This window comes from Rhincodon typus, chromosome 26, assembly GCF_021869965.1.
Source record: "Rhincodon typus isolate 14 chromosome 26, sRhiTyp1.1, whole genome shotgun sequence".
NCBI lineage: Eukaryota > Metazoa > Chordata > Chondrichthyes > Orectolobiformes > Rhincodontidae > Rhincodon > Rhincodon typus.
This window is the reverse complement of record NC_063357.1, coordinates 40,663,410-40,688,851: the sequence shown is the minus strand read 5'-3', so window position 1 is coordinate 40,688,851 and position 25,442 is coordinate 40,663,410. Positions and strand designations below refer to the sequence as shown.

Sequence of the window (25,442 nt, the reverse complement as noted above, 5' to 3'; positions counted from 1 at the left end):
AATAGCAGACCTGCTTCGTATCTCATTGGTCACAGTCAGTATCTTTTACTGCCAAGGAACTTGCACTGGATACACAGCGTAATCTAGAGAACAGAATATTGTAATACATTCATGGAATAGGCAAATCAAGATTTCAGTGAAAGCAGCCTCCATCTTCAAAATGCTAGTTTCTTCACCATAGGAAGGATATTATTAAATTGGAGGGGGTGCAGAAAAGAATTAAAGGGATTTAACCAGGACTGAAGGGTTACCTTATAGAGGTTTATAAAATCACGAGTGGCACAGATAAGGTGAATAGCAAAAGATCTTTTCACTAGGGTAGGGACATAATTTTAAGGACAAGGAGAGAAAGATTTAAAAAGGGGATCCAAGGGACAACTTTTTCCACACAGAGGGTGGTTTGTATGTGAAATGAACTGCCAGAGGAAGTGGCAGATGTAGATACAGTTACAACATTTAAAAGACATTTGGACAAGCACATAGATAGAAAAGTTTTAGAGGCATATGGGCCAAATAGGACTAGTTTAGTTTAGTAAACCTGGTCAGCACGGACAAGTTGAACCGAAGGATTTGTTTCCGTGCCGTATGACTAACTGTGTATTCTGAGGTTGTTTATTTGCACAGTGGAAAACATGCTTTCAAATTATTACTATACCAATTTACTGTACGTGATTTTATTATCCAAAGGTAACATAAGCTTCAGAAATAGTACAAAATTGGAAATACAGAATTCAAATCCACAGAATTCTCATGTAGAGAGAAAAGTATTCAATAAAGGTATCTAATGAAAGTCTACTGAGACAACATAAAAAATGTGAGATGCAAATTTAAATCTCATCAAAAAACAAAAATACCCTGGAGGTTGAAGCACATACATCAACTAGCTGGTGGAGCCGCAGTCTTTTGGCAAAGTCGAGCAAGCAGTCCAGCCATTTGTAATAAGGAATTCACCCCTTCTGCAATTCTCATATGAGTGTATCCAATCTCCTGCAGGGATTGAGAAAGGTGGAAAATTTACTCTTTAAGATAACTGACAACATATCAAAGTTTACAAGTTCACTTCTGATTTTATAAAACCAATCTTAATCCTTGTTTTTTTTCCAACCCATTCCTTTAGCTGTGTACCATTAGTGACATTACCAAACCAGGGGCAGAACAGTTTGTGCCACTCTCTTGCCTCCCTGTTTTCTCCGGTTTGTGGCAACGGAGGAAAGTGAGGCGGAATTTTCTCCTCCTGTATCAGTACTAACCCACCTAAATCAGTGCAAAGTCAATCATATAAAGATGCACTTTAACAATGAACCCTAAACTGAAATATAAAAAATATTTTGGTCTGACGTTTCTGTTACTTACGCAAATCAGCACTAAATATTCATCACTTTTATATTGTGGATTTGACCTGAATGAGACCCAGAGCAAGAGAAAGTACTTTTCATTTCAGGGTAGGTTCAGATGTGGATTTCTGTTGGCATACTGTGCCATTGAGTCATACAGCATGGAAACAGACCCTTCGGTCCAACTAGTCCATGCTGAACATAATCCCAAACTGAACTAGTCCCACTTACCTGTTCCTGGCTCATATTCCTCCAAATCTTTCCTGTTCATGGACTTATCCAAGTGTCTTTTAAACATTGTCGTTGTGTCCACATCCATCACTTCCTCAGGAAGTTCATTCCACATCTGAACCACCCTCTGTAAGAAGTGCCCCTCCTGTCTTTTTTAAAAACCTCTCTCCTCTCACCTTAAAAATGTGCCCCCTAGTCTTGAAATCCCCCACTGTAGGGAAAAGATACCTACCATTAACCCCTTACGATTTTATAAACCTGTAAGGTCGCCTCTCAACTTCCTCTGCTCCAGTGAAAAGAGTCCCAGACTATTCAACCTTATGACTCAAATCTTCCATACCCGACAACATCCTGGTAAATCTCTTCTGAACCCTCTCGAACTTAATATTCTTCCTATTAGGGGACAATCAGAACTGGACACACTATTCCAGAAGAGGTCACACCAATGTCCTGTGCAACCTCAACATGAGGTCCTAACTCCTATACTCAAAAGGACTGAGCAATGAAAGCAAGCATTCCAAACAATTTTTTAACCACCTTGTCTACATGTGACACAAACTTCAAATAATTATATATCTGAACCCCTAGGTTCCTCTGTTCTTCAACACTAGTCAAGGTCCTACCATTAACTGTATAAGCCCTACCCTTGTTTGTTGCACCAAAATGCTATACCTCACACCTTCTCCAGATTGAACTCCATCTGCCATTTTTCAGCCCATTGACCCATTTTATCAAGATCCCTTTGTAATCTTAGAAAACCTCATTATGACATTTAAAAGGCAAAGAAATGGGTATCTGAATAGGAAGGGTTTAGACAGATATGAGCCAAATACTGGCAGATGGGACTAGGTTTATTTATGATACCTGGTCAGTGTGGACAAGTTGGACCAACGAGTCTGTTTCTGTGCTGTACATCTCTCTGACTGTCCAATGTGCCACCAATTTTGGTGTCGTCCACAAACTTATTAACTGTGTCTTCTATAATTCTCATCCAAGTCATTCACATAAATGACAAGATAGGACCCAGAACCAAGGCCTGTGGAAGACCGCCAGTCTAAGGCCTCCAGTTCGAAAGACAACCCTCCCCCACCACTCTGTTCTCTGCCATTTAGCCAAATTATGTATCCGACTAGCAAGCTCACCTTGAATCCCATTTGACCTAACTTTACTGATTAGTCTACGGTGTGGTACCTTGTCGAAGTCCAAGTAAACAACAGCTACTCCTCTACCCTCAATCTTTTTGGTAACTTCCTCAATCAAGTTTGAGAGACACGATTTTCCTTGCACAAAATCATGCTGACAATCGCTAATCAACTTTTGCCTCTTTAACCGTCCATAAATCCTATCTTTCAAAATCAGCTCCAACAATTTATCCACAACCGAAGTCAGATTCACAGGTCTATACTTCCCTGGTATCTCCTTATGGCCTTTCTTAAACAAAGGTACAACATTGCCACCCCCCAGTCATCAGGCACCTCACCCTTAGTTATAGATGATGCAAATATTTCTGCGCGGGGTCTCACAATTTTCTCCCTTACTTCCCCCAATGTTCTGTAATACATTAGATCAGGTCCTGGAGATTTATCCACCTTTATATTCTAAGGCCTCCAGAACTTCCTCTTCTGTAATGTGAACAGTTTTTAAAACATAAATACTTATTTCCCTGTGTTCTCTTGCCCCCCTTTTCTTTCTCCACAGTAAAAACTTGTGAAGTATTAATTTAGTACCCCTCCCATCTCTTGGGGTTCAACACAAAGATGACTTCCTTGATCTTTAAAGGGGCCCTACCCTCTCACTGGTTGCCTTCAATGTACTTGTCAAATCTCTTTGGATTATCCTTAACCTTATCTGCCAATCCTATCTTTGCCTTTATATTAAGAGATTCAATTGAAACAAGTCATCTAAATCTAAAATAAGATTCTCTTTTATTCTTGACTAGAACCTCAAAATCTTCATTCATCCATTGTTCCTTAATCTTACCAGCCTTATCCTTCATTCTAACAGGAACATAATGCCTCTGAACTTGTCACCACACTCTTGAACACCTCTCACTTATCAGACATCCTTTTACATATAATAACAGTCGACTCCAATCAACTTTTGAAAGTTCTTATTTCATGCCATTAAAATTTACCTTGCTCCAATTAAAAACTAACTTTTATGGAAGGTTTATCCTTTTCCATAACCATTTTGAAACTATAGAATTATGATCGCTAGACCCAAGGTGTCCCACTTTTACTTTAGTCACCTGCCCTGCCTTATTGCCCAAAAGAAAGTCTAGTTTTGCTCCTTTTCTAGTAGGAGCATCCACGTATTGAAAAAGAAAATTTTCGTGAACACATTTGACAAATTTGTCATCATCCAAACCTTTAACACTTGAGCAGTCCCAAGTCAATGTTTGGAAAACTTAAATTCCCCATTATTGCAACCACATTATGCTTACATATATTGGAGATCTCCCTACATATTTGTTTCTCAATTTCCCTCTGACTACTGGGGGCCTATAGTACAATCCCATCCCACTCAATCTTTCCTCCATCCTCTTGTTTGCCTCATCATCCCAGGGCCCATTCCTGTGACACTAAGGGCTCATTCCTGTGACACTAGTGAAAATCCAGGTGACTGGCTCATTTCTTCTTGTCAACATCACAATGCAACCAGCTGAAAAGAAAAGTCCAAATGCACGTTGACACCTTATTTCTGATGCTTGAAAAAATTCATCTCACAAGGAACTAAAAAATAAAACTTCTCTTTCTCGGGTTCCATGCCCATAACCTTCACCATGGATAGAGCAAGGAGGCAGTGTTGAGTCCAGAATGACAACTGAACCTAGTGGTGTTGGGCACTAATTTGAACTTCACCAGCTGTCAAACTAATGGAGCAAACTGGTCCCTCCCCACTGAAGAGCCAGAGGTTCTGTAGAAACAGACACTTTTACATAAATGTTGGAGCATGCAGCTAAGGATAGTGATGGTAGAGTTACCTTTTTCTTTCCATTGTATGACTGATCAGGAAGCTCTCCCAGTCTTACTGCCTGCCACCGTTGTGTGCAGGAAACATTTACAAAAGTTGATAATCAACCATTTTGGCCACATGAACTCTCCTTCCTTGGCTGTCAAGTCCTAGAATGGGACTTTAAAAACCAGAAATTTGGCTCTGAGGCAAGGACACTACCCACTACAACACAAGGCCTTCTGTAATGAAACAAATTATCTAACTATTAGAGAAGCGTAAAGTTTCCACTGATTTTCCCATGGTAATGACTCTGACATTACTAATTGCAAATAAGAAACTGGTGGAATTTCCATCACAAGTTGTATCGAATGTAAGCTTAGTTTCTACAGTCTGCTTCACTAGAACTTGGCCCCATCTCAGAACATTGTGCATGCTAGGTTTTCCCTAATCGAGTTCAAAAGAAGGACTTTTACATAATATGGTTTTCTCTTTGGCACAAAAGGATGGCTTCAAAATGTTTTTAAAAATTAAAAATGTTTAATTTACCAGAACCTTACTCATGTATACTAAACTAGTATAATTTGAAGTTATGTTCAGTGATTTACATTCAAGTTGCTCACTGATGGACTAGACACATTAAAATTACTTTGAGATAACCCCATTTAGCAGCTGAATTGATGACATTGCACATTAAGCAGATACCCTTCTGTTCCATTAAAATTTACCATGTCCAGATTAACATGAATGGAAAGCTGGCAAATCAAACCAGCACCAGAAGATAACGAAGTTGGTACTGAATAAAATTTGAATTGAAAACAGTTATGCAAAAGCGAGGATTTTAAAAATAAATGGAGAGGTTGGATTATGAATATTAATGAAGATAAGCTTACAGGGTTGGAGAATTTTCAATTTGTTAACTGGCATCCTAGTTACTAACAGTTGCTGGGTTTGATAGGTCTATATAAAAGGACAGTATAAATGGACAGTATAAAATGGACAGGAGGGACATTAGTTAGCATTATTTACAGGTGTGACATCATAAACAAGCACAATGGGCCAAACTTCTACTTTTCAAAATCAAAAAAAATGAAAACAAAAAAAAAAAAATTACAATTTCCTCTGTGAAAGGCTGGAATTATTGAATAAAATTACGAAGGAAGCAATGAGATTTGAAATCCCAGCAAATTTAGAGGGGACTAGAGTCCCTGCTAGTAAATGGGGTTTTGGTTCTAGTAATACATCCTGATAGGAAATACCCAGGGTCCTCCTGGGTATAAGTGTATTGTAATACAATATATATCAGTGTTGCATACTCTTTCAGTAATGTATGTGTTAAGGAAAACTAATTTCGTTCCAACATCTTCCACTGTATGGAAAACATATAACTGTTTACTGTTTAGGGTGCCTCAAATGTCTCAGAACACTTCACACAAAATAAGTTACATTCAAGTGCACCAGAATGCCATACAGACAAAAGATGTTTGGAGACTTTTTAACATTTACGTGAACTGCCAGTACTACAATGAGGCATCTTGCCTGCAGGATAACACCTCCAACATTGCTGACCTCCCTCTGTTCTACAACAAAATGTATTCAAGCTTTGCTACACAACACATACCCACTACTACCCAATCAAGGGGCAAAGGCACGAACAAGCTGATCAAGTCAAACCCAGAAACAGTTTTTTCTGATGGATGTTATTCTCACGCTGGATGCAGCAGACTGCAAAATCTGGGCTCTGTGCCTTCAACCCTTCTCACCTTTATGAACTCCAGCTTCAAGTATTCCTGCATTTGGAAAGTTTTACAGACACGGAAGATGTTGCCAATAATGTCTTCTGGCGAGTAACCCAGCTTCCAGAGATGAGCAACAACCTGAAGATGACAAAACCACAAGAGGACAGGAGTGAAACACATGTCAAATAGTCCTATGGAGAGCAATATAAAGTCAAAATATCTATCAACTGAAAATACAATGAATAGAGGAGGTGAAAGAGAGAACAAAAAAAAAAAAAAAAAAAATTCAGGAATTGCTGGAGAAACTGATCAGGTCTGGCAGCACAGTTTGAAGGAGGATCATCTGGACTCAAAACATTAACTCTGCTTTTTCTTGTAGATGCTGCCAGAGCTGCTGAATTTCTCCAGCAATTTCTCTGTTTTTGTTTCAGACCTTCAGCATTCACAGTTTTGTTTAATTTTAGGTGAAAAGGACAGTTGGGCAGTGTAAACATACATGCAAGAGTGAAACACTGCACTTAAAAAGTTTTCACATGTAATGCTCCCGCTAAGTTGCACAGCATTCTGGAATACAAATTGAGGATGTTTCCTTTTGAGGTGCTTAAATACTCAGCAATATTCTAGGGACCAATTAGCAAAAGAAATAGGCGACACTCAGAAGTTACAGGGAACACTGCCCACATGGCATTTTGAAGAAGGTATGAGTAAGTTTTGAAAGAAGGAAACGACAGCATTAGGACAAGGCTACTACATGGACCAAAAGGAACAAGATGGGGTAAAAATTAATGAGGCAATTGAATTGTTACAACCTTTAAGACAGGAAAATATGTCTGAGATTCTCACGTTTGGCTTCAGAATGAGAGAATGATAAGGGTAGCAGCTTTTATTGAGAAGATTATCGGGAATATCCTGGACCTGCAACATAAACTTGGGAGGAAGAAAACTGGTAAAAGAGCGGAGATGTGGTTCCATTTTGCACGTGCAACTGTCATGAAGCAGCAGCTACAGTCAGAACATTTGTTGTTCGGTTAAATCAGGCTGATGGACCCATCTTATATCATGCTTCCTCCATTTTTAGCTGAATAAAAGCTTAAGGAGGAGATATTGATAAATTTATATTTGAGAGTTATGTATAAACATGCATAATTATAAGAATCATGTAGAATCTACCTTGTATGCCTCATCGATGTTTGCATTGACACAGTGCTGAATCATCTCTTTTACCAGAAGTGGATGAGGTTCATCACAGACCTATTGGAAACAGCGGCACTTGGTAAAAGGATAGAACTTGATGTTCTCAATTATAACAGGCAAAAGCACCGAGAGTACAAGTATGACAGCTGCCATATCTCTTCAGTCCATTTTTTCCAACTGTACGTGATGTAGTCTGTGCAAGCCCAACTAAAATCACAGACATCAATTTTGTCGATATCTGAATTTGCGTTTGTTATATGTCCAACCATGGCAGACCATTCAATGCGCCCTCAATATGCTAGACGTTAGAAAATTCTATTTATGCAGTGCCATAGTACATTGTCAAGATGATCCAAACTATTTCACCACCAACATATTACTCTTGAGTATACCCAGTTATATTCATAGAGACAGCAACTTCTTTGGCTGGAGTCCCCAAAGTGAGTTCCCAGATAATCTGCTTTATTTGGTGATCAGTCAGTTAAGACTTGAGGGAGTACAGCAAAGGTTTACCATGCTGATTCCAGGGACGGCATGTCTGCTGTATGAGGAGAGATTGACTAGGTTGGGATGGTTTTTGCTAGACTTCAGACAAATGGCTTGAGGCGGGAGGAGGAGGAGACTTTTCAAATTCTAACAGGACTGGAGAGGGTAGATGATCCCGATGGTGGATGTGTCCAGAACCAGGGGTCACAGTACGAGGATTCGGGGTAAACAATTTGGGACAGAGATGAAGATACACTTCTTCACCCAAGGAGTGGTGAGCTTGTGGAATTCGTTACCACAGGAAGTAGTTACAGCCAAAACATTGAATGTATTCAAGAGGCAACTAGATATAGCACTTGGGGCGAATGGGATCAAAGGTTATGGGGAGAAAGCAAGATTAGGCTATTGAGTTGGATGATCAGCCATGATCATGGAGAATGGCGGAGTACGCTCAAAAGGCTCGAATGGCCTCCTCCTGCTCCTATCTATGTTTCTTTGAACAGTGGCATGAGATCTCTGACTTCTATTTGAACTGGCAAGCAGAACCTTTGATTAACTCAAAAGGAGATTCAACAACACAGCATTCCCCTGTGTTACACTGCACTGTTATCCTCAACTGTGTGCTTAAATCCAAAATGGAGCTTTAACCCAAAAACCATATTTCAAAGCCTGAAGTGGTACCAACTGCCAGAGGTGATATCTAAACTCTAACATTCTTCATTTCCACTGATGTAAGAATTCACTAATTCTATGCTCCTAGTAAGGACTTGGCTAAAATGTTGCAGTGAAAGGAACATAACGAGATCAAGCCCACAATTATTGGCTTGGAACACAGGGCTAAAAAAAAGCTACTGCTCTCTTAATATGTAAGGAATAAATCTAAACAAATTAAAATAATCTGTAAAGTATTAAAATATTCAGTGAAATTACTTTGCATTTAGTAAAATAATGAAAAATGTGAAGCGCTGTAACAACTCTATGCAAAAAAGTTCAGAACTAATGTGGTCATTCTAAAGCAAACATTGTGTGTCCTGAAAGAAATATATGTTATTATTTAAAACAAAAGTTGCTCAAGACTTTGAAACACATCCAACAGAAAAATCACTGAACAGCCGACAAACTATGATAAACAATAGAATTTTGTGTAAACTAACAATAACATTTTGCAACTAAACAAATGCAACACTGGTTTAGCCTTCATTCTTGAGCATAAAAATCTGAGCTAATTTGCAGTAGTCTCTTGCAGTGTGCTGCACTGTTGAAGGGACTTGCAGAACAGATGCTGAACTAGTGGCTTGGCTTGCTCTGACAGACATTTAGAAAATCTCATGACATCAATTGACAAGGAGCTGTAAATGCTCCGTGTTCAGGGCAATATTCTTATCAGAATAACTTGCCATAACCTTCAGCAACAATTTTGCAGGGAAGTGTTTTGAGTCAAGAAAGGCATTAGGTAAATCCAGGTTTTTTTTTTTAAAAATGAGCACTTACCTTGAAAACATTTTCACTGTTAACAAACCCAAATCCTGAATGTGTTGACTGCAAGTTGTTCAAAGCCTGTTAAATTAAAAGAAAAAGCTTGTTCTTGGATCCCAAAATCAAAAATCAACTGAAAAATACACAAAACTTAGTTCACCTATTTAGAATATCTATTCAAAGACTTATATACTGTAATACTAACATTTGGCTATACAAATTCAGCTGAGAGGAACACAGTAAACAATTTCTTTCTCTGAGTTCTGAGGAAGGGTGACTGGACCCAAAATGTTAGTTCTGCTTTCTCTCCAGACGCTGCTGGACCTGCTGAGTTTTCCCAGCAATTTTTGTTTTTGTTTCAGATTTTCAGCATCTGCAGTTCTTTTGGGTTTTTATTTTTTCTCCCAGGTTTCTGTAGATTCAACCGTATTGTTACGAGTTTGGTGAAAATTACTGAAAATTTGATGCGAATTAGTCACCTTATATCTTGGTAACAGAGGATTCTTGCACAAAAGCATATTAGTGCACATCGATTTTGTATCTTATAGAGATACCTGATCTGAAGCATGAAACTCTTAAATACCTTAATATTGATATCTTTCATACAACAAGGACAAAAATTCAAAGTAAACAGCTCACTTAGATTTTTTGGTGCAAATTTATCTAAGCTCTGGAATTCCATCCATAAACCTTTTTTTCCTTCTTTCAGACAGTCATGGCTTATGTTGCCTACTTTTAGAAGTTTTTTTGATATCATTTCTGGATGTTTATTAACTTCTAACAGTGCTCCATAAATGCAAGTTGCAGTTGGTGCTGTTAACACATGACATTTAGTAATCAGCAGCCCCATTCTACACTGTGCCATGACCAAAACTGATCTTACCTGTCTCATGTCTCCTTGTGCTGTGAAAATTATAGCTTCCAGTCCATCATCTGTATACCGGACATTCTCCTTCTCAACCACCTGCATCAGTCGTGCAAGGATCTGAGCATCGGTGAGTTTTGTATAACGCAGGACAGCACAGCGAGACTGGATAGGTTCTATGAACATGCCAAGGATATTACATGAACTCAATAGTATATAAAGAAGCACATTAAATCAGTAGAAACAATAACGTCCTGAATGTTGAATTTAAAGCAAGGGTGCTTTAGGGTGAGAATCTAGGCTTCCAAATTTGTTCTAGAGCTTGGTCTGATTGACAGAAAGTGGTCATTATGAAAAGAATCTTTCAATCTTTTTGTGATTGGGCAAAGAGCTCTCTGCCTAAGTTTCTCCCTTAGAAGGTCATTACAAACAGCCAAACATTGCCTCTGACTAGTTGTTTTCAGGCATAGAACTCGAGACACCAAAGAAATAGCACAACATTTGAAGGCTCTACCAATTAGTAGAATAGTTATCCTCCTTATTTGGCAAGCCCTGTAATTCCACACAACTTGCATCCTTTGCATCACATGAAATACTCAATAAATATCACTTAAATCATTTGCAGACATTAAGAAACTAACCACAGTAGAGTTAAAAGGAGATGATTTGGTTACTGGCACAGCTGGATCTGTCTAACGACCATCTCAAGTACACAGACACACCCAATCAATCATGTTCAGGCATGTAGAAAATACTACCATGTGCTGTATAGTAATAGCACCCAACAAGGTTTAAACAGAAAATAACTTCTTTAGTTAAATTGTATAGCAACAGGTAAAGGGCACTTCACTTTTGCAATCTCTTTCTTGTATTTCCCCCCCAATATAATCTTCCAGTTTACAACCTCCTGTGACAGCCATCAGGATCATGAGATACACTGTCTCCTGGCCTAGATCCAGTCACTCAACTCAGGTTTTGAACTGTATGATTAGTCATGTTTGCTGCCAAGAGCATCCAGGCCAGAAAGTGATAAACTACTAAAAATAAACCACTGAATGACATGAGCCGAACAAATCACAAGATCAGCCCCAGGAGGGATTACAATTCCATCACTTGCCACCAGGGCAACACCTGCTTTGTTGATATCATGCAAGGCTATTTACAGTAAAAAAAAGAGTCTTTGCAATTTAGAAAAGTTTCAATTGCTTGGAGGCACTACAGCGACATATGGCAGGTGTCAGATGAATGTAATATTGCAATATATCAAGTCACTTTGAAGATAAACAGAGTTAATAGTTAGTAAGCTGAGGAATATTCCATGTCAAGGTGTAAACAGAGAAATGAGACCCTTTATGTAAATCAATACAATTTGTGTTTACACAATATGATAAAAAGTGCAGCATTGACTTGCTTTATGTGACTAAATGTGTATATAGTCCTACATCGAAGACTGAACCTTCTCCCTGCAGTTCTTGTCTTTTTAAGATTCTCTCAGCATTTTGCAGCCTTTAACAGGCCTTTTGAAAATAAATCGAGAACACATGATTTTCAACAGCACAGATTAAATTAACAAAAATAACTTCCATGGAGAGATGGTAAACACCCCAAAACAGGACAGTAGTCATTTTAATAACTTCTGGAGATGCATCTGTAAATTTCTGTTCACCAAAACCTACCTATGATTTTGTCTGAAGCGTTGCATGCCAGTGCAAAGCGAGTTGTTTTAGAGTAAATCTCCATTGTCCTCCTTAGGGCTTGTTGAGCTCCATCTGTCATACTTTAAATTTAAAAAAGCTGAATAATATCAAATAAATAATAAGCTCTCTTCAAGCATTATTCAGTCCTTGCTCATCTGTGGGAACCTCTGGACGGTTCAAGTAAGTTTCAACACTCTTCTGCAAGATGGTCTGATAAATAAGCTGGTGTCTACACAATAACTTGTTTATATAGTATCTTTAACATAATGAAACTTACTGATATGCTTCACAGGGTCATTATATAGTGAAATACTGCCCAAGCCACACAGATCTTTGGTTAGATGATCAGAGAGGTAGATTTCAAGGAAGGAAGTGAGCTAGAGGTGCTGGAGAGGTGAGAACTTCTACAGCTTGGGGGTCGAGGCAATGGAAGGCATATGGAGCAATTTAAAACCAGGGATGACCTATAGACCAGATTTAGAGGGGTGTGCAGATAACAGACAGTTGAGAGAGTAAAAAGCTAGGAGTGGTTAGGCCATGGAGGAATCTAAAAACAAAAACAGGAATTTTAAAAATCAAGACGTGGCTTGACTGGAAGCAAAGTATAGGTCAGAAGCACAAGAGTGACAAGGGAAATCTGACTTCCTGTGAGTTGAGACATGAATAGTTGAGTTTTGGACAGTTAAATTTCTAAATATGACACACCAGCCGGGGTGCACTTGTAGAGTCAAGCAGAACATAACAAAGACACGAAAGAGGGTTTCATCAGCAGACAAGCTGTGGGCAGGGGCAGTCGGCAATGTTATAGAGTTGGAAACAAGCTTTCTTTGAGGTAGCATAAATAAGGTTGCAAGTATATCTCAGGATCAAATATCACACTGGAGGTTGAGAACACACTATACTCATTCCCCATCTGTAATGACTTTACCGTCAGCAACAATGGAATGACCTGTGCCAAATATGGAGATACTACATTTCACAAACAGTAGTGATCATATTTTCAGCTCTAGTGAACAACATCGAAATGTATACACTTGCCATACATGGAAGGAAAGCTTGGATTCTTCTACAACCCCTTGTAAGTCTTCTAAACGTTTCAAAGTATTTTACCGCCAATTATTTACTTTTTAAATGCAGTGACTGTTGTGTGAAAGCCAATTACACATAGCTTGGTCCTGCAGAGGAAATAACATGAAGGTCATTATTTTCCTTCAAAAAAACAGTGCTATTGTGGATGAATTTTGGTCAGGATACCCAGAAAATAAAAGTCTCTCTCGAAACGGAGCCATGCGTTCTGTGTACTTACTCAGTAAGCAAATGAAACCTTTGGGTTAACACTTCAGAAAGATAGGGGCTATTAACAATCTAGTACTGCTTCAGGAAGGCATGGGGGTCCAATAGACTGTGCGCTCAAATCCTGGAGTGGGACTTCAATCCATGTGCCCTCACTTGGCGGGTGGGAAGCATAGCCAGTGGTTTACTTAAATATGCACTTACAGCCAAAGTAGAAGTTGGTGACTTCTGGCAGCAAGTCACTACAACTTTAAAAGCTACTGCACATAGAATGGTTACTCTCAAGCAGCAGGTTACAAATAAACTCTTGTTCAATGTATTGCATTCAAATAACGTGACTAGTATTACAGAGCTCATTCCAGAGCCTTCAGGCATTTTAACTTGCATCTACCCTAAATATTCATGATCACGACTGCAAGGCAATGAAAAATGCCGAGCTGACCAGAAATACACAGTGGAAGGGAAATCCCTACCACATTCATACTAAAGTTTTGATGACATCTGCGTGCTGTCTCAGACTGAACTACAAATGAAACAATAAGACTTTTATTCTGAAATACATGAATCCCCTCACCTGTCAGCTTCATCCAGGATAATAATTTTGTGACGACCTTTTGGCAGTGTGACCTTCTGCTGGGCAAACATTTTGATTTTGTTTCTGACCACATCAATACCCCTGTAACAATGGCAAGCCGTATTCAAATCAGTCATAATTCAACATTATCAAAGACAAAATATTTGGTGCTGGACAGATTTATTACACAATCCAAGAAATAATTTAAATTTCTCAAACTTTGCTGAACCAGGGCAGCTGATGCAAGAAATGAAAAGGTTCGCATTCACTGAAGGAGGGCTTCTGAAAGCGAAGGCTAAGACGATAGCTAGAAGAATTTTATTCTGCTTCTGTCCAGCCTCGTTTCAGGTATTGGAGTTTAATTAACAATTAACTCAATAATCAGTATCTTGAGGCAGGCATGAGGCTGAGGCAGGTCAGAAGTGTCCGGTGGGGTAGCAGTTGTTTTAGGGAAAATATGTTCAAATTATTCTTCTAGCCAGCCTTATTGTCCACACTGCCTGATTGTTCCAGGCAGGAACACAGTGACATTCTGAAGGGGAAGAACAGCAGGAGCTTATGGTCCACATTGGTGCCTACAAACCAGGTTAGAAAATAAAGGGATGAGGCCCTGCTAGCAGAACACCGAGCTAGGAAATAAGTTAAAAAGCAAGATCTATTATTCCCAGTACCATGTGCTAGTGAGGTCAGGAACGGCAGAATAGATTGGTTAAAGTTGCGGCTAGAGGGATGGTACAGGAGGGAGGAATTTAGATCCTTGTAGCTTTGGGAGCAATTCTGGGAAAGATGGGATCTGAGCAAGTTGGATAGCTTGCACCCCAGCAGGACAGAACCAAAATTCTCACAAGGCATCTACCAAGCTTTAAAACTATAGTAACAAAAGGAATGGGAACCTGAACGGGAAGAAAAGAGAGTGAAACAAAGATGGAAATTAAAATGTAAAAAAAAAAAAGAGTAAAATGCAAGTGTGAACAGAAGGAACAAAGGATAGTAGCAAGTAGAAGAATGCTGGAGTCTATTTATAAAGGTTGTGATAATAAAGACACTTGTAAAAATTTGTGACGATGCGAATGGCTCAAATCCAAGTTTTTTCTTTTAATACCTACATTGGAGAAATGAGATAATCTCGCTGGTTCAGCTCTGTAAATCAATCATCTCAAGGGTTCATCACTATCAACTGTCACATAAAAGCCATACATTACAGTTTAGTAGAGTTACAAAATCCATTTACTCATGTCAAATGGAATTAGTAGATAGCAACTGACATTACAGGTGAATGGACAGCAGCAGGAAATGCATTGTGTCGTGTTTTGATTTTCATATTTAATTGTATTTTTGCCAATGTTAACTGCCCTTACTGTTCCAATAATCAGTCCTGACTGAAGCAAAAAGGTCAGATGGGGATTTAAAATAAAAACATTGGGAAAAGACTATTTCAAAACACAACATATTGTGCAAGATTATATTTTGCAACAGCCCAACACAACAAGAGGCCAGCTGCTTCCAAGACAATGTACTTTCTTTTTAAGCTATGATTACAATCAAAAGCAACTGCTTGCTTCACTTGCTTTCGTTTGTATTTTTAAATATAAATAGCAGCAGCAAAATTTGCTCAACTGATGAGGTGCCATCACATCTAAGCTTAAAAAATGCAGTCACTTTTGTTCACTTGCTGGAAAAGAAGTTATGGATTAGACTTTGTACTCTGCCTTGGGAAGGCTAGCACATTAGGAGCAATGGCATTAAGTAAACAAAAAGGGAAAGCAATACATAATGAAGGCAACAGTTGGAATGCTAATCCCCAATGACCCCATTGCAATTATTGAAAACATTTAACAACTATTCCATATGAAACATGAGGAGTCATGGAATGATGCACCAGAAAATATTTTACTTTCCTTTTCCCAAGGAATCGTCATACTCCAAAATCCCATCCAGATGAAATAATATTACTCTCATCCACTTTACAGATATCAGAAGAAATCATCTCAATTCATCGTTAGAATCAATGCACTATATCATGCATCTTACCGGTCATTTGAGGCATTGAGTTCAAGAACAGCATCTTTCAGTGCAGGTCCCAACAGTGCACGTGCTAAGCACAGGATGCTTGTTGTTTTTCCGGTGCCAGGTGGACCCTTAACAACAAACAAGTCATTAGCTTTTAAAGATTCTATTTCTCATTTATTATATATTTTATTAAATTGCATCTTATACCTCATTTCAACTCTATAGGTATATTTTATGTACATCATTTGGACACCACCACTGAATAGTTATATAGTTTGTGGCAGTAAGGTTGATTTTCCATAAATCAACCAACGTGCATCTGTTAAATAATCAGAGAACAATTTGATAAAAAAATAAATTTCATGGGTAAGGCCAGCATTTATTGTCTACCCCTAACTGCCCTTGAACCAAGTAGCTGGTTGGTCATTTCAGACAGCAGTTAAGAGTTAACCACATTGCCAAGAGTCTGGAGTCACATGTAAGCATGGCAGATTTCCTTCCCAAAAGAACATTAGTGAACTAGATAGGTTTGTACAAAAATTCTGTAAAAATGTAAATGTTTTGAAGACTTTCAAGAAATTGCATAATAAGGGCTAAAGGGTCAAAGAATAGGGGGAGAAAGTGAGAACAAGGCGCTGTGTAGGACGATCAGCCATATCATATTGAATGGACTACTCCTACGTGGAGTATTTGTGCCTCCCCATTTCATGGTCCCCATTACCAAGAGAAGCTACATCTAAGCCAGACTGGGTGAGGATGGCAGATTTCCTTCCTGGAAGTACATTAGTCAGACGGGTTTTTCCTGACAGTCGACAATGGTTTCATGGTCACCAGTAGGATTTTTTTGTTATTTTATTCAGATTCCATAATCTGCTGTAGTAGGATTCCCCAGATCAATAGATGATTTTCTGGATTAACAGCGATAATACCGCTTAACCATCACCTACGTCCACACTAAAGGAACATTGATCAATTGTCACTGTTAAAACATGAAATAGCAGCAACAGTAAGTTAGGCAAGTTAAGGGGAGAATTGATGCATACTGAACAGCAGAGAAGATAAGTTCAGGAGCAGACACGGTTTTAGCTTGACAGCTTAAAACGTGATTTCTGTAGTTTTGTTCTTATCAAAACATCAGGCATTAATATATTTCAGTTTAAACAGAATATATTGACCACATCAACTTTTTGTTGATTGACAACGTTGTGGAGTCTGGGGTCTGGAAAAGTCTCAGTATGTTGCTATGACATTCCTGCAAGATAATTAAATAGGTGTTGGTGTGGGTAGTGATTCATACTCACTGCAATTATGATGTTGGGTACATTCCCCTCCCTTGCGAATACCTGTTAAAGACAATATAATGAAATGACAGAGTATTTGTGGCCAGTCCGTATTCGAATATTCAAATGTGACCCAATTTGGAAGTACAGGGATCACAAAAATGTGAAACTACTGTAATGTTCTAGAGCTAAAGTAGGTCTCTAATAAAAGAAAAAGAGTAAAAACTCTATTACACTGAAGGACAAAGCCTATGATCGAGACCAGGTCCCACTAACAGGTACGCAATATCAGAACTAAAATATTCATTATTCAGTTTAGATGGGGAAGCAGGCAACCATTATTGTTTAAACTACAAAATGTCATTTGAGACTGTGGCTAACACAGAACTCTGGCTGATTTCTATGAATGAAAATAAATCAGCCAGACTTAAGTGTTATAGATTTGAGAAATTATATATTTATTGTTCACCAAGTGACTAGCATCCCTCTCAAGTTGGAGGTGGCTCGTAAGTTCTCCACACATAACTACTGACACTGCATTGTAAACAATTGTTAGAATCTAACTTTCTTGCTTTCTCCCACCCCACTATCCAAAAAACAAAAAATTTCGTTAATATGCTCCAGAGCAGTCATGCAGTAATAATGAGGTGGCTAAAATATACCTAATTAACATCAAAAATACAACTTCTTAGATTTCTGGCTTTCCACAATACAAGGATGACGTCAATGGTGGGGAACTGTTGAAGAAGATACCAAGAGACAGGATTCATTCGCATTTGGAAGCGAATGGACTTGTTAGAGATAGGCAACATGAGTTTGCATGGGGAAGGTCATGTCTTACCAACTTGATTTGAGCTTTTTCGGGAGGTGACAAGATTGGTTGATGAGGGAAGGGCAGTGAATGTTGTCTACGCAGAATTTATTAAGGCATTTGATAAGGTACTTCATAGCAGGCTAGTACAGAAGGTAGTCTCATGGGATTCGGGGGTAAGCTGGCTAGATGGATACAAAACTGGCTTGGTCACAGAAGACAATAGTGGTGGAAGGGTGCTTTTTGGAATGGAGATCAGTAATTGGAAGGTTCTAAACATGGGTCACGACTTAAAATGTCTACTTTCTCTCCACAAATCCAGCAGACCTGCTCAGCTTCTCCAGCAAATTGTTTTTTGTTTCAGACTTTCAGCATCCGCAATTTTGATTTACTCATTGGAACCATGCTGGCCTTGGTAATTCATGCAACTAAAGTTGTAGATAGGGCTTTAAATTCATTAGTTGAGGGATTGGCAGGACCAATCAAATGGAAGTTTTAAAAATCAAAGAAACGTACAGCCATGGGCACAGGGTAACAGAGGTGAATGATATTAAAATGTGACAGGAAGGGGCAGAAAATAAGCAGAAAAAGACAACAGAGATTAGAACCAGAAAAAATAAATAATGCTAAGAAGTCAAAGCTTAAGAAGCTGAATGCATGCAGCATTTTTATCAACATAGATGAATCGAAAGCATAAAACAGTATTCATGAATTTGACTTGTTAACTATTAGAGAAATGGTTGCAAGGCCACCAGGACTCAAAGTCCAATCAAGGATATTCGATGTTCTGGAAAAATAGGTAGGGTTAATAAAGGAAGATCAATTTAGTGAGTGAATTAACTTTGGATGGCAATAAGCAATAGTAAAAAGGAAAGAAGTCATGGGTGGAAGTTGTTTATAAACCCCTGAATAGATACTCTCAAGAAAAGCAGTACCAATGTCATGTGATTTTAATCTGTATATTGAATGGACAAATCAGATGGGGAAGGGTAACAAGGAAGACAAGTGCATCAGGGATTGTGTTTTTAGAAAAGTACGTTGTACAACCTACCTGATTACTAAATCTAAAATAGTCTTATGTGGTCGTTGATTTATTTGCCGAGCTGGTAGGTTGGTTTGCAGATGTTTCATGACCATACTGGGTAACATCACCAGTCCGCCTCTGATGAAGCATTGTTAGTCCATCCTGCTCGTTGTTTACGTGGTCCAGTCTGATGCGGTGGTTGGTCTCATTTCTGGTTCTGCTTTGCAGTGGTTGGTACATGGGGTCTATTTCCACATGTTTGTTGGAGTTCTGGGTTGAGTACCAGGCCTCTAGGAAATCCTGTGCGTGTCTTTGGTTGGCTCGTCCTAGGACGGTTACGTTGTCGCAGTCAAATTGGTGGCTTTCCTTGTCCAGGCGTATGGAAACGAGCCATAATTGGTCATGTCTCTCGGTAGCTAGTTGGTACACCAACATACAGACTGGCTAAAGAATTACAATGGAAACTAACACACCTAGTAAGTGGCATAACCCACTCAGCCCAAGAATTCCTCAATAACAAAGACACCAGAATTGATGAGGATGAAATTATGATCTGCTTTCACGTGACAGCGCTGGTTACTTCGATCGACATCCCCCTAGCTAAGGAAACACTGGCCTCGTTACTAGGTGAGCCAGCAACACTGACCCCCTGCAACACCAACACCCTCAAACTACTACATTTATGCCTCACGACACACTTTGTCTTCAACAGCCAAGTATACAAACAAAATCATAGAATCCCTAGTGTGGAAACAGGCTATTTGGCCCAGCAAGTCCACATGGCCCCTCCAAAGAGCATCCCACCCAGACCCAATCCCCTACCCCAGCATTTCCCATGTCTAATCCACCCAACCTAAACATCCCTGGGCACTATGGGCAATTTAGCACAGCCAATCCACCGACTGCACATCTTTGGACTGTGGGAGGAAACCCACACAGACATGGGGAGAATGTGCAAACTCCACACAGACGGTCGCCTGAGGCTGGAATCAAACCCGGATCCTTGGTGCTGAGAGACAGCAGTTCTAACCACTGAGCCACCGTGCCGTGTCAACAGAACACCTGTGGGATCACCCATTTCAGGACTTTCAGCTGAAGCAGTAACGCAAACTAGAACAGACAGCCCTTCCCACTAACCAGGCCTGCAACAGAACTGTTGGCCAGGGATCATGGTGGTGTTCTGAAGTGGACAGTTTTGAGGTCCCCTGCTGAAAATGGCATCATCAGAACAGATGCCACGGAGATAGAGAAACTAGAAGAATAGATTGGAGTCCTTACTGAAAGCAGGGCATGAGCACATATAATTGAGATAACTGTGGGAGTTGGTGGGTTTGCAGTGTGTACTGGTGCTCAGCCTAACCTCAGAAATAGAAACAGATGTTGAGGAAGTGAAGTGGTGAGTTGGAGACGGATCAGGTAAAGATGAGGGCAGGGTGGAAATTAGGAGCGAAATTGATAAATTTTTCCAGTTCAGAACATAAGAGGAAAGCAGCATCTATGATGTCATGAAAAGTCAAGATTATCTCTTTATTAAACCAAAGAACATCCTCCTCCAAAGAATGACACAGTCTCTGGTAAACCTTAATCTTAAGTAGACACCAAGAAAGTTTAAATTCTTTCCAAATATCAAAGTGCAAACCAATTTTGGTACATTAATGAACATCGTTCCCATGAATAGGATAAAACAAATCATTAACATTGTAACCCACATGCATCAAAGAGGTACATAAGATCTCTCCTTTAGCAGTTAATCATATCTGTTCAACTCAGACTATACAGGGAGGGTATCTGACCTCTGACAACAGTACTCGTCACCCACTTCACCTTCCTTCAGACAGGCATTTTTCAACTTCAACACAGCTCCAGCTGGTAAGCCAACAGCCTAAATCCTCCACTGAAGAATTAAGTATTCAATAACCATAACTACAGCCATAATGTTTATTACCTATTCAGTTGACACTTAAAACTTTCAAATAAACGGAACTCTACTACGCATACTCAACAGTTTTCCAAGCAGATTGAAGCCTCATTTGTTAGCTTAACATTGGGGGAAATGAGACAATAAATTGTTGAGAGCCATTGACATCCTGGTGTAACGTCCTAACACCATAACATATAGGAGCAGATATAGGCCATTTAACCCATCGAGTCTGCTCTGCCATTCGCTCATGGATAATTTCTCAACTCCATTCTCCTGCCTTCTACTAGGCTCAGTTTCCTGACGTGCAATACCACAGAAGGTCAATTTGTAATTTTTAAGTATACGGATGTATTTTGACAGAAAGAAATTTCATTTCCTTACTATATAACTGTTTAAAGAAACAGGCTTTAAAGTTGACAATGTCACAACACTTCATCCTGACTCACTACCAAGTACTTCATAGGGGCATTATAATTCCAGGTTTGACTATGAAGCAAAAGATTTGGACCAAATGTTTTGTCAAAGATTATGTTTTTAAGGTGAGAGGGAAGTAGAGAGCCAGAGAGGTTTAACAAGGGTAATGCTGAGTCTATGGTCTAAGCAGCTGAAACTTGGCGATGTGATGGAGCAATTAAAATTGAAGATGCGCAAGAGATCATAATTAGAGGAAGTCATAGAGGTAGGAGGATCAAGGCTGTGGAGGGACATGAAAACAAGGACTAGAAAACTGAAAACAAGAATTCTAAAACAGAAGAAGTGACATAATTGGGGTTGATCAAGAAGTACAAGAAAAACATGTCAATAGGCCTGGATGTGCACTACAGCAGGGGCAAGCAGGAGTTTAGATCACCGCAAATTTAAGGAGGCAAACCTCTTTTGGAATGCTTAGGTTTGGAGGTAACAAAAGCACAAACGAGGGCTTCATTAGTTGTGCCAAGAGCAGACTCAGGTGAGATGACAGAAGTCCTAGTAATGAAATGGATGTGTGGTCAGAACTTTACCTTGGGGTCAGTTAATGACATGAAGGCAGTGGGCAATCTCATTCAACCATAAACAGTTGTTAGGAAAAATGGGGTGGAATCAGTGGCTAGAAAACAAAGTGCCAGAACTTACCTCCAACCTGCTGACTGTTTCCTCATTGCCCACAACTTCATTCAGTTTCAGTGGTCTGTATTTCTCAACCCTGTTTGAAACAGAAAAATGATTCTTTAAATCTAAGGTTACATATTTTAAAAATAGATCATGTCATAATAACTTGCATTAAAGACACTTCACAATAAGGCAAGCTGAGAGATGGCCAAGAAACTGGAAGAAAAATGGTGTTAGGAAAGCTTGTTAAAGAAAGAGTACAGGGTGAACAGAAAAAGGTTTGGATAGGAAATGACATAATATGGTTTTGCTTGGATGGCTCAAGGAGAGGAAATGGGGGTGCAAACACAATGAAACTCAAAAAATAGTGATACACAGATGTGCTGCAGAGGTCAAGTACAAGACAGGAACAGGAAAGCGCTATTTGAGCTTACTCTGCCACCAGATCATGGCTGCTTTGCACCTCAACTTCACTGACCCTGTCCTGTTTGCATGACCCTCAATATCATTGCTGAACAAAAAAACATGAATCTCAGTTTTGTAATTTTCACTTGGTTAAGTATCAGTTTCAGGGATATTTCCATTACCCTTTGAGTGAAAACATTCTTCTCGAATGCAGTATTCTCCACTTGCCTGGATCAGAGCAGCTCCAACGGCACCCCAGACGTTTGAGACTTGCTCACAGAGCCAGTGTATTTCATTGCAGACATTTCATCACCCTCTAGGTAACATCATCAGCGCACCTCGGGTGAAGCATCGGTGTTCTGTCCCGTTTGACATTTATATACCTCAGTTTGCTGGGGTGGTTGGCATTACTTCTGGTTCTGTTTTTCAGTGGTTTGTATATCGGGTTCAGTTCAATGTGTTTGTTGACAGAGTTCCGGTTGGAATGCCAGGCCTTCGGGAATACCCTGGTATGTCTCTGTTTGGCTTGTGCTATCATGGATATGTTGCCCCAGTCAATTAGTGTCCTTTTTCCGTGTGTATTGAAACCAGTGAGAATTGGTCGTGTCTCTTGGTGGCTAGTTGGTGTTCGCGTATCCTTATTGTCAGCTTTCTTCCAGTTTGGCCTATGTAATGTTTCTCACAGTCCTTGCATGTTATTTTGTATATTACATTAGTTTTATTGGTTGTGGGTATGGGGTGCTTTATGTTCGTCAGTAGCTGTCGCAGGTTGGTTGTTGGTTTGTGGGCTGCCCTGATACCTAGGAGTCTGAGTAAAAGGACTCCATACCCACAACCAATAAAACTAATGTAATATACAAAATACCATGCAAGGACTGTGAGAAACATTACATAGGCCAAACTAGAAGAAAACTGACAATAAGGACACATGAACACCAACTAGCCACCAAGACACACGACCAATTCTCAATGGTCTCAATACACACGGACAAAAAAAGGACACAAATTGACTGGGACAACACATCCATTATTGCACAAGCCAAACAGAGACATGCCAGGGTATTCCCGGAGGCCTGGCATTCCAACTGGAACTCCAAACACATTGAATTAGACCCGGTGTACAAACCGCTGAAAAAAACAGAACCAGAAGTAATGCCAACCACCCCAGCAAACTGAGGCATATAAATAACAAGCAGGACAGAACACCAACGCTTCACTGCAGGCGCACTGATGATGTTACCAAGCAGGGTGATGAAACATCTGCAATCAAGCTCGGTGAGCAAGTCTGCAACCTCATCCGTGACCCGAGCTACAAACCTTCTCAGTAGTTTTAAGCACTCAAGAAGCTTGACACCAACCAGAACAAAGCAGCTCACTTAATTGGTGCCCCACATCCACTACATCTTAAACAGTTCACTCCCTGCACCAATGATTCACTTTCATTCAGTGACTACTATTTTACAAGATACACGGCTGCAATTCACCACCGCTTTGAATTAGATGGTGCTGTCAATCTCTATCACTAAGTGGGAGAATTAACAATGGCAACATCATTGAATATCAAGGAGTGGTGGCTGGATTCCCCTTTTGGAGGGTCATTGCTTACATGGGAGGTTCAAGTATTAGTTGCCACTTGTCAGTTCACGCCTGCATGATGGTGCATAGGAAGACAAAGTGCTACAGCTGGTTGTGCATACTGCTTTCAGCATCTTACGATTGTTTTTTTTTCCCGGTGCCAGCTTATTACAAGCTAGTCAATTCATAAAGCTGTCACTGTGCAGAAGGGAGGCCATTCAGGCCACTGTCTGCACTGGTTAGTCCTATCTCCCTTAAAATTTCAAACCCTTGCAAGTGCTTCTTTATAAAGTAGATTAAATAGTAGATACTGTTTAACCTGGTTCCAAGAAATATTCAGACAAGACATTAGACACCGCAACTCCCTGTAATAAAAGTAAAAACTCATCTCTAATTTGACTATTCTACCCATCACTTCAGTTCTCTCTCTCTTAGTTATTGATTTGCCTGCCAGGGGTATCGGCTTATCTTAGTGACGGCATTAAAAAGTGAGAAGTTGAAAACGGTATGTACAATAAAAAGCGAAAGAACTGTGGATGCTGTAAATCAGAAACAGACATTGCTGAAAAAGCTCAGCATGTCCGGCAGCATTCGCGAAGAGAAATCAGAGTTAACGTGTCGGGTCCGCGGAAGTTCTGAGGAAACATTAACTTTGATTGCTCTTCACAGGTACTGCCAGAGTTGCTGAACTTTTCCAGCAATTTCTGTTTTTAATAAGTGTACTCATGCTGACAAGAGACATGAACGAACACAACGTAGCAGTGGGGATGTAAAATTGCTCCGGGGGAGGCGGGGGGGGGGGGAAGCTGGGGAGTAGGGGAGAAGAGGAGAAAAGGGGGTAGAAGAGAAAAGGGAGAGGGAAAAGGGAGAGGGGGGAAAGGAGGTAGAGGGAAAAGGAAAGGGGATGGGGATGGTTGGACGGGAATGGGGGTACATCTCAGACTCACTCACCAGGGCAATTCATACGCAGCCGGCACCGTTCGCCCGGCAGCACTGGAAGCCGAAGCCCTGTGCTCCTTAAGCTCCGGGGCCTCACCATCCCCTGTTGTATGTACCAGGCCCAGGCTCGTGTCGCTCTCACCCTCCACCGCCGTCTCCATGGTTTTCACCGCTTCCCGCGCACTCATCTCTACGTCAGGGAAGGGGCAGGCCGAATGTCAACACCTCCTCTCTTTGATCAAAACCTCGGAAAATGAAGCATTTTGTTAAAAACACAATTCTCGAATTATCAACGCACATTAAACATTGAGCCGCTCGTGCCGAGCGGAAGATTAGCTGATGTTTCTGCCGTTTAACCGTCCCGCCAACGACACCCAGCAAGCTACCAAGAGTCTCCCCTGTTGCCGCCACCTGGCTGGAGATGGTCCTCCAAGGCTCCGGTCCTCCAAGGGCAGCCAGCCTGACGTGCGCGCGCAGTGTCGCTCTGCCGCCCGTGTTAGGCAGAAGGCGGTTGGAAGCTGAAGTGAAAGGGTGGGGGGAAGTGGCA

General features: G+C 40.1%; 1 protein-coding gene across 3 annotated transcripts; it reads right to left on the bottom strand.

The window, feature by feature from the left end:
* Positions 1-658: 658 nt before the first annotated feature.
* On the bottom strand, positions 659-25,417 carry rfc2 (replication factor C (activator 1) 2). Of its 3 annotated transcripts, none has more exons than XM_048612701.1 (12): positions 25,307-25,417; positions 24,908-25,140; positions 22,001-22,070; positions 17,153-17,194; positions 15,873-15,979; positions 13,842-13,943; positions 11,954-12,054; positions 10,296-10,453; positions 9,428-9,493; positions 7,427-7,507; positions 6,281-6,394; positions 659-987 (listed from the first exon to the last, which is right to left on the bottom strand). In XM_048612701.1, the coding sequence occupies exons 2-12, from the start codon at positions 25,081-25,083 to the stop codon at positions 877-879; spliced, it is 1,128 nt and encodes a 375-aa protein (XP_048468658.1). In that variant the 5' UTR covers positions 25,084-25,140; positions 25,307-25,417; the 3' UTR covers positions 659-876. The 3 variants fall into 3 exon arrangements, with proteins under 3 accessions (XP_048468658.1, XP_048468657.1, XP_020366205.1); XM_048612700.1 differs by having other exon boundaries at positions 25,282-25,342; XM_020510616.2 differs by having other exon boundaries at positions 24,908-25,307.
* Between the last annotated feature and the right edge of the window lie 25 nt (positions 25,418-25,442).